The sequence below is a fragment of the Salvelinus fontinalis genome, chromosome 2 (assembly GCF_029448725.1).
Source record: "Salvelinus fontinalis isolate EN_2023a chromosome 2, ASM2944872v1, whole genome shotgun sequence".
In the NCBI taxonomy this organism is placed as follows: domain Eukaryota; kingdom Metazoa; phylum Chordata; class Actinopteri; order Salmoniformes; family Salmonidae; genus Salvelinus; species Salvelinus fontinalis.
Genome location: NC_074666.1, coordinates 89793766 through 89803280, shown reverse-complemented (window position 1 = coordinate 89803280; position 9515 = coordinate 89793766). Strand labels below are relative to the sequence as shown.

The 9515-nt window shown below is 44.0% G+C and overlaps 2 protein-coding genes across 4 annotated transcripts in view; one reads left to right on the top strand and one right to left on the bottom strand.

The window, feature by feature from the left end:
* The window catches only part of LOC129831306 (zinc finger protein 239-like), a 115817-nt gene that overhangs the window by 59435 nt on the left and 46867 nt on the right, over positions 1-9515 (bottom strand). The gene's annotated exons all lie outside the window — the stretch shown is intronic.
* Positions 491-9421, top strand: LOC129831215 (zinc finger protein 883-like). Of its 2 annotated transcripts, XM_055894392.1 has the most exons (3): positions 491-1070; positions 6360-6540; positions 6939-9421. In XM_055894392.1, the coding sequence occupies exons 1-3, from the start codon at positions 1062-1064 to the stop codon at positions 8201-8203; spliced, it is 1455 nt and encodes a 484-aa protein (XP_055750367.1). In that variant the 5' UTR covers positions 491-1061; the 3' UTR covers positions 8204-9421. The 2 variants fall into 2 exon arrangements, with proteins under 2 accessions (XP_055750367.1, XP_055750359.1); XM_055894384.1 differs by lacking the exon at positions 491-1070 and having other exon boundaries at positions 1112-6540.

Here is a 9515-nt window from a genome sequence, read left to right as displayed (position 1 = left end):
GTTGAGGTTACCAGGATCACAGTAGTGCAGAAGATGTTGTATGCTGAGGCAGTGAAGAGAGTACTAGAGGAAGATGGGTACAGGAAGAGGGATCCTGAGAGGATCCCAGTGATTAGGCCGAGGTCACTAGAGAGTGATAAGAATAACATGCTTCAGTAATGTTGTTTTCTTTTTGCGTTCATAGCCATGGTTGTCAACTGTACCACAGGAATAGAATGTAAAACACAGTGGATAGATGTGGCAGCTGTTGAGAAGTACTTGGGTGTACAATATTTTACTGCAGAGTTACAAGGTGTTTTGAACGATAATATCCCGTCCTCCCAGTCTGCTGGCCTGGTGTAGAATCAGGCCAGCAGACTGGGCCAAAGTAGTGGTATAATGATGAGGTTTTAATGGGTGTAGGGTTAGTTGGTTGGGCAATTTTTGTCACGAAGTGTATTGAATTAATACTACAGAATAGTACTACAAAACGCTAAACTGATGAACAGACAAATCGGTAGGTGGCGGCATGCACCAATAATAATTGTATGCAAACCGCCATAATACCGAAGAAGACCGTTTTCTTGCTTTTCAACAGCCCTTCTCTCAGGAAGTATGAATGCCCTAACATCTAGCACGGTTGCATTGCTGTAAAATTCCACTGCAGATGTCGGATTGAACATACATCGGGTTTTACTGGTTCGCACGGATAGCGCTGCTGTAACCAGTGTTATTTTATAGGCTTCCCTTACTGGGCATTAGAGAATTACAACTATCTGGACTCTCGAAGAGGACGTTGTTCCAACAGACTGTCGGGTTGAGTTAGACGATAACAGACATCAGGATTCTTGGTGAATAGGGTGTTGAACGTTTACTTTAATAGATCAGGTAAAATCTAGGCGAGCTTAGCCTAAATCAGACATGCATTTGTCACCACTAAAGTGTTGATATTGAAAATGACGTCTGATTGCTCTGACCTAGCTGTTCTTTATCTGAATGCTGCAACAAAGAAAGTAACTGTAGTGTAGGCTAGCTACAGATTTACTGTCACTAAGAAACGCTGAAGATTAATAGAGTTAACGATGGATCGGGTAAGTTATGTTGACTTAACTATTCCTACTGTGGTGTATAATATGTCTAGGCCTAGTTATCTTTGATCTTCCATATCCTTCGTTCCATTTGAACATCTGGACAAAATACACAATGATGGTAATAAACACTTGGGATATTTTGTCCTTCAGCAAAGTAGCCTACTAGCCTAAAGCACACAGATTGATACAAGGCAACGCGCAGGTTAAGTCAGAACCATGGAGAAATGAGGCAAAGCCTACACCTTCCAGTACCGATGCGTGGGTAAAGTCACCGGGAAGCCAAGCAGAAAAATAGCCATATTACAGCCTGTGTTGTGATAATTGCTTTGTTTGCTCTATAACCTGTTAGTTCATAAGCCTTGACACAGCCGAGACAAGAAGACAGTGGCAGAATAAATTCAACCACAACCTTTGTTCAATCATAAAACCGATGAAATCCACAACACATTTTGTATGTAACAAACAGTTACATGACATACAGCATGGTCAAGCCAGTTAATGTTTCCGACGTTTTAGAACTACTAAATAACTGTTGATTTAGTTACCGCAAGTCGCAAAGAAAACTGCCTCCACTATTCCAGCACTACCTCAGCTGCACATTTCCGTCCATTAAGAACCAATGATGTAAATCAAGGTTTATTTGTCACGTGCGCCGAATACAACAGGTGTAGCCCTTACAGTGAAATGCTTACTTACAGCCTCTAACCAATAGTGAAAAAAATATTAGGTGAACAATAGGTAAATAAAGAAATAAAACAACAGTAAAAAGACAATTGAAAATAACAGTAGCAAGGCTATATACAGACACCGGTTAGTCAGGCTGATTGAGGTAGTATGTACATGTAGATATGGTTAAAGTGACTATGCATATATGATGAACAGAGTAGCAGTAGCGTAAAAAGAGGGGTTGGCGGGTGGTGGGACAATGCAGATAGCCCGGTTAACCAATGTGCGGTAGCACTGGTTGGTCGGGGCAATTGAGGTAGTATGTACATGAATGTATAGTTAAAGTGACTATACATATATGATCAACAGAGTAGCAGCTGCGTAAAAGTGGGGTTGGGGACACACAGTGCAAATAGTCCGGGTAGCCATTCGATTACCTGTTCAGGAGTCTTATGGATTGGGGGTAAAAACTGTTGAGAAGCCTTTTTGTCCTAGACTTGGCACTCCGGTACCGCTTGCCATGCGGTAGTAGAGAGAACAGTCTATGACTGGGGTGGCTGGGGTCTTCGACAATTTTCAGGGCCTTCCTCTGACACCGCCTGGTGTAGAGGTCCTGGATTGCAGGCAGCTTAGCCACACTGGGCCATACTCACTACCCTCTGTAGTGCATTGCGGTCAGAGGCCGGGCAATTGCCGTGCCAGGCAGTGATGCAACCAGTCAGGATGCTCTCGATGTTGCAGCTGTATAGCCTTTTGAGGATCTGAGGACCCATGCCAAATCTTTTCAGTTTCCTGAGGGGGAATATGTTTTGTCGTACCCTGTTCACGACTGTCTTGGTGTGTTTGGACCATTATAGTTTGTTGTTGATGTGGACACCAAGGAACTTGAAGCTCTCAACCTGCTCCACTACAACCCCGTCGATGAGAATGGAGGCGTGCTCGGTCCTCCTTTCCCTGTAGTCCGCAATCATCTCCTGAGTCTTGGTTACGTTTGTAGCATTTCTGATGTTACTCATTTATTTCCAGCTACATCTCAGTTCTATCTAAACGGGTCAGCAACTCGGTTGCTTGGTAACAATACAGCTGCTATTAGTTAACATTAGCTTTTTTGTGTCCAGTAGCTAACGAACAGGCAAAGAAAGGTAACTAGCTGTAATTGTTTATGGAAGGTTTGTTACACAAATAACTTCAGCCATTAGTTAGCTAGCAGACAAGAATTGCTGACAACAATAGCTAGTTCATGTCTAAACGGCAGTCCTACATTTTTTCCACAAAACATATTTAGCTAGCTACATCACTTAAACAAAAGTGTCACGCTGTTACCTTACAATGTGTAACGGATGTGAAATGGCTAGCTAGTTAGCGGGTACGCGGTAATAGCGTTTCAATCGGTTACGTCACTTGCTCTGAGACTTGAAGTAGGGTTCCCCCTTGCTCTGCAAGGGCTGCGGCTTTTGTGGAGCGATGGGTAACGACGCTTCGTGGGTGACTGTTGTTGATGTGTGTAGAGGGTCCCTGGTTCGCGCCTGTGTCGGAAAGGGGACGGTACTAAAGTTATACTGTTACAAATGCATGCCGTGAACTTTTGAAACTTGTCGTGGTAATTATTCTAATGAAAAGGATAGACTTTTAGATTTCTACAAAACCATCCAACTTTATAATTAATTACTGCAGTAATGGTGTGTTAACGGTCACCCAATGGTGTAGAGCTACAAGCCCAAATAAACAGATTAAATTCCGTGTCCATTTGCGATGTGGGAGAGAAACTGGAGGGAGAGTTCCCCTGGCCCAGGCAGAACAGCATTTGACACAGCAACTCAGTTAACATTAGCAGTGGAATGTAGTTTTTAGGTCTTATCACCAATGCATCGTCAATCAACTGCCAGCATTAAGCCTCAGAGGCTCCTCTCAGGCCAACAGACAGTGTGAAAGTACTAATTGAAGAATATTCTATAAAAGATCATTTGAATAACATTGTTGTAATTTCTACCACAAACGCTAGCTAGCTACGCCATAGTTCAAGCTATGGCAAGCTATTTCACTGTCAGACAGGACAGCACTCAAACTGTAGCTGAGAAAACAAATCAGATTGTATTGTATTGATTGTATTGGTCCAAATACATACTTGGTAGATCTCATTGTGGGTGTAGCGAAATGCTTGTGTTCCTAGTTCCAACAGTGCAGTAATATCTAACTAATGTTCATCTTGTCTAAATGTCAAATAATCCTGCCAATTATTCCTCTTCCACCAAACTTCACAGTTGGCAATATGCATTGCAGCAGGCAGCGTTCTCCCCCCTACCAAACCCAGATTTGTCCGTCAGCGGCGAGCCTTACACCACTCCAGCCGACGCTTGGCATTGCGCATGGTGATCTTTGGCTTGTGTGCAGCTGCTCAGCTATGGAAACCCATTTCATGAAACTCCCGATGAACAGTTATTGTGCTGACGTTGCGTCCAGAGGCAGTTTGGAACTCGGTAGGGAGGGTTTCAAAAGAGATGATTTTTACACGCTAAGCGCTTTAGTACTCGGGGGTCAGACTCTGAGATATTGTGTGACATACCACTTCTCAATTGAGCCATTGTTAATCCTCGATGTTTCTACTTCACAATAACAGCACTTACAGTTAACCGGGGAAGCTCTAGCAGAGCAGAAATTTGGCATACTGACATGTTGGACAGGTGGCATCCTATGATGGCGCCACATTGAAAGTCACTGAGCTCTTGAGCTCCACTCTACTGCCAATGTTTGTCTATGGAGATCGCATGGCTGTGTGCTCAATTGTATACCCTGTCAGCCACGCGCGTATCTCCCGGGTGGCGCAGTGGTCGAGGGCACTGCATCGCAGTGCTAGCTGCGCCACCAGAGTCTCTGGGTTCGCGCCCAGGCTGGGCTGGGTTCGCGCCCAGGCTCTGTCGCAGCCGGGAGATCCATGGGGCGACGCACAATTGGCATAGCGTCGTCCGGGTTAGGGAGGGTTTGGCCGGTAGGGATATCCTTGTCTCAGTATGTAAAAAGGTAATAAAATGTATGCACTCTACTGTAAGTCGCTCTGGATAAGAGTGTCTGCTAAATGACTAAAATGTAAAATGTAAATGTAGCGCAACCGGGTGGTAGTCAGCTAGTGACAAGTTCAGGGCAGGGTACTGGGTGGAGGCCAGCTAGTGATGGCTATATAACAGTCTGATGGCCTTGAGATAGAAGCTGTATTGACCTTGCCTTCTGAATGATAGCGGTGTGAACAGGCCGTGGCTTGGGTGGTTGAACTTGATGATCTTTTTGGCCTTCCTGTGACATTGGATGCTGTAAGTGTCTTGGTGGGCAGGCATTGTGCCGACGGTGATGCGTTGGGCAGACCGCACCACCCTCTGGAGAGCCCTGAAGTTGTGAATGGTGCAGTTACCATACCAGGCGGTGATTCAGCCCGACAGGATGCTCTCAATGGTGCATCTGTAAAAGATTGTGTGTCTTAGGGGCCAAGCTGAATTTCTTCAGCCTCCTCAGGTTGAAGAGGTGCTGTTCAGCCTTCTTCACCACACTGTCTGTGTGGATGGACCATTTCAGATTGTCAGTGTTGTGTACACAAAGGAACTTGACCGGCCCTGTCAATGTGGATGGGCAAAGAGGACCAGATTGGAGTTATGATCTGATTTGCAAAGGTAGGACAGAGGAGGGCAAATACACATGTAACCACACGTTGTCCACTGCATTGTGCAAATGCATGCTGGGTAGCATCAAACTCACCAGTTTTGAACATCCAGAATAGATTCTATTATGCTCCTTCTCCTGTCTTGACATGTGTATCCAAATCTGTGCTGGTCAACAGTGCCAAATTAACAACTCTGCCATTAGACAGGCTTGATTGTATTTACAGCTCTGATCTGGATGGTGGACTAGCCCATGTATTGGATATTTGTCAACGGCCATTCCAGTGGAGTGGTGCTTGGGGTGGAGGGGGCTAATGCTCCCCAAACCCTGATTATATAAATGTATAGGGTGCATAACTCTGCAATGCTTTAGGCTAGAAACAAGCTGTAAAAGGCACCAGAAAGATGTGGCTCTATTGTACATGGGGATAACTGTATAAATTGACATTCATTTAATTTAGGGTGGAAGGTAAAACCAAATAATTGATGGATTTGGCTCTAAATACTACATCATAATGAGCAGCAGTAGTTCAGGTGTTTTAGTTTTTACTCACTTGTTATTATGACAAATCACGATTTGACAGGTGTTGGCGTCCTCCTCGTTCCATCATCTGTTAAGCTCCTAACACGTATGAACCCTGAACTAAATCGAGTGTCTGACCAATTACGTGAGACATTAGTTCTTAACTCAGGTGAAAGATGTGTTCAACTCCAATGACTGCTCAACCAAAGTTTCTGAACATAAGACAAGGCATTACAAGTGTTATCAGTTTTGACATTTTGTAAAAACAAATATACCACTTCCATCTGAAAGATTTGGCAAAGTGATTGAAAATGTAGAAAGTAGTGAACGATGACACACTTCAGGAAAATGGAGGTATTATAAGGATGCACCAATCAATCAGAGTTTTAGACTAAATTCATCAAATGTTTGGTCTAATTATATTCTATGTACTTTACTTCCTGTGGTCACCAGGACAGAGCTAGCCCGTCCACCTCCAACCTGCCGGAGTCCCCGTGTCACAACTCTCCCGGTAGCGCCTTACTGCTGGGTCTGAAGAGGGTGTCTGTGCGGCTGGTCGACTGCAGGAAAACAGCAGGGCAGAGTGGAACTGTGAGAGAAGGACACGAGGAGGAAGGATATTTGATTCCATCAAGTAAGAACAATGGGGTGTGTGGATGAGACCACAATCTGCTTCTGTAACTTCTGTTAATTCAGTCATAAACAGTATACACTCAGTGGCCAGTAAATTATCGATCCAGTTTTGTGAATGGAGGGGGGTGTACTTAATAAACTGGCCAATGAGTGTATATTGATGATAAAGACAGCAGGTAGTCTAGTAGTTAAAAGCGTTGGGCCACTAATCGAAAAGTTGCTTGTTCAAATCTTTGAGCCGACTAGGTTAAAAATCTGTCGGTGTGCCCTTGAGAAAGGTACAAAACCCTAATTGCTCCTGTAAGTCACTCTATAGAAGAGCGTCTGCTAAATAACAAAAATAAAGTGTTTATGGACCCATATTTCCAAAACCTATTATTCAGTGTCTTTGTTTCACAGGTGACACCCCTAACCGTCGTTCTCTCAGTGGGAGGAGCTTATCATCTGGGGAGCCTCAACATGTTACTGACGTAACAGAGAAGAGCCTCTCCAGATCAGAACACAGCAAGAAACACCAGCAGAGATGTAGAGGGAAGAAACCTCACCACTGCTGCTCTGACTGTGGGAAGAGTTTCACTAGCCTGAGTGGCTTCATTATTCACCAGCGGATTCACACCCGAGAGAAACCGTACTGCTGCTCTCAGTGTAGGAAGAGTTTCACCTGTGCAGGAGGTCTTAAAGTACACCAAAGAATCCATACGGGAGAGAAGCCTTACAGCTGCTCAGAATGTGGGAAGTGTTTTACTGCTTCTAACGCCTTCAAATATCATCTGCGAATTCATACAGGGGAGCGGCCTTACCCCTGCCTTGATTGTGGAAAGAGCTTCAACCAGTCATGCAACCTGACGACACACAAGCTAACACACACGGGAGTGAAGCCTTATAGCTGTGATCAGTGTGGGAAGAGCTTCAATCAGGCAGTCCATCTGACCACACACAAGCTAGCACACACTGGAGTGAAGCCTTATAGCTGTGATCAGTGTGGAAAGCGCTTTGCTGTAGCTTCCACCCTGAATAGACACCAGGTAACACACACAAGAGTTAAGCCTTATAGCTGTGATCAGTGTGGGAAGAGCTTTTCTGTAGTTTCCTCCCTGATTAGACACCAGGCAACACACACTGGAGAGAGAACTTATGTCTGTCTATGTGGGAAGAGCTTTGCTTTAGCTTCCACCCTGACTACACATCAGCGAACACACACTGGAGAGAAGCCTTATAGGTGTGATCAGTGTGGAAAGAGCTTTGCTGTATCAGAAAAACTAACTATACACCAGCGAACACACACAGGAGAAAGGCCTTATAGCTGTGATCAGTGTGGGAAGAGCTTCAGTCAATCAGTACACCTGAATACACACCAGCTAACGCACAGTGGAGAGAAACCTTACAGCTGTGATCATTGTGGAAAGAGCTTTAGTCAATCAGTACACCTGAATTCACACCAGCGAACGCACACAGGAGAGAAACCTTACAGCTGTGATCATTGTGGTAAGAGTTTCAGTCAATCAGGGAGCCTAAATGCACACAAGCGAACACACACGGGAGAGAAACCCTATGTCTGTTTTTGTGGGAAGAGCTTTGCTCATTTAGGGCCAATGAAAAAACACCAGAAAGCAAAAATGTGCCATATTTCATCTTCTGATTCGACACCGGTTCCAGATCCCTAAATAAAGGATCAATAGAAAACATCTATTGAACAGTCATATCCATCACCCATTCTTGCTCTGCTTTCTTAACACTATCAACAAGGCAGGTCCTACAGGCCCTAGTTTTGTCGCACCTTGACTACTGTTCAGTCGTGTGGCGAGATGTCACAAAAAAGGACTTAGGAAAATTGCAATCGGCTCAGAACAGGGCAGCACGGCTGGCCCTTGGATGTACACATAGAGCTAATGTTAATAATATGCATATCAATCTCTCGTTGCTCAAAGTGGAGGAGAGATTGACTTCATCACTACTTTTATTTATGAGCGGTATTGACATGTTGAATGCATCGAGCTGTCTGTCTAAACTACTGGCACACAGCTCAGACACCCATGCATACCTCACAAGACATGCCACAAGAGGTCTCTTCACAGTCCGCAAGTCCAGAACAGACTATGGGAAGCGCACAGTACTACATAGAGCCATGACTACATGGAACTCTATTCCACATCAAATAACTGATGCAAGCAGTAAAATTAGATTTAAAAAGCAGATTAAAGCAACACAAACATAGGCACAGACACATGCATACATGCACACACGATAACACATACACATGGATTTAGTACTGTAGATATGTGGTAGTGGTGGAGTAGGGGCCTGATGGCACACATTGTGTTGTGAAAGCTGTTAATATATTGTAATGTTTTTAAAATTGTATAAACTGCCTTAATTTTGATGGACCCCAGGAAGAGTAGCTGCTGCCTTGGCAGGAACTAAATGGGGATCCATAATAAATAAAAATACTTGGGTTGACAATGTCTCATATAGATTTGTTTGAAGGGCCATATCCCTAGAGTGTAAAATGTGTTCTATCATTGCAGCAATGGTAGCTTTCTGTGTGTTATCACTCTTTCTGTTCATCCCTCCATCCCATTCAGTTTTCCCATAGTGGTTTTCCCGTATGACAATGTCAGCATACAGTAGATCAGGTTATTACTCATGTTTACCCTTTAATCATATATCATTGGAAATATTAGATTCATAGCTGTCCATCAGACACATCTTCAGAATGTTCAGATTGACAGAAAGGTGAACTTTGACCTCTCGGAAACATATCAGAATTACCTGTCATTGCTTTAAAAACAAAATTATACATTTAAACTTTGTTTGACAAATGGTTCTGAAACGTCATAAATTATCTTTCAAAAGTGTCCAGGCCTCGGGTGGGGAGAACCCCTGACAGGACCCCCACCTCCACCACCACTCCTCAGAGGAGTCTGATGTCAAAGTCAGAAGACTGTAAGAGTGAAAAATATTTTCAGATAGAAACAT

What these genes read in the sequence shown, in the direction of transcription:
- LOC129831215 (XM_055894384.1), top strand. Translation starts at nt 6,333, where the DNA reads ATGTACTTTACTTCCTGTGGTCACCAGGACAGAGCTAGCCCGTCCACC. An exon ending in AGGATATTTGATTCCATCAA is followed by an intron (nt 6,541 to 6,938) that starts GTAAGAACAATG and finishes TTTGTTTCACAG; the next exon opens with GTGACACCCCTAACCGTCGT.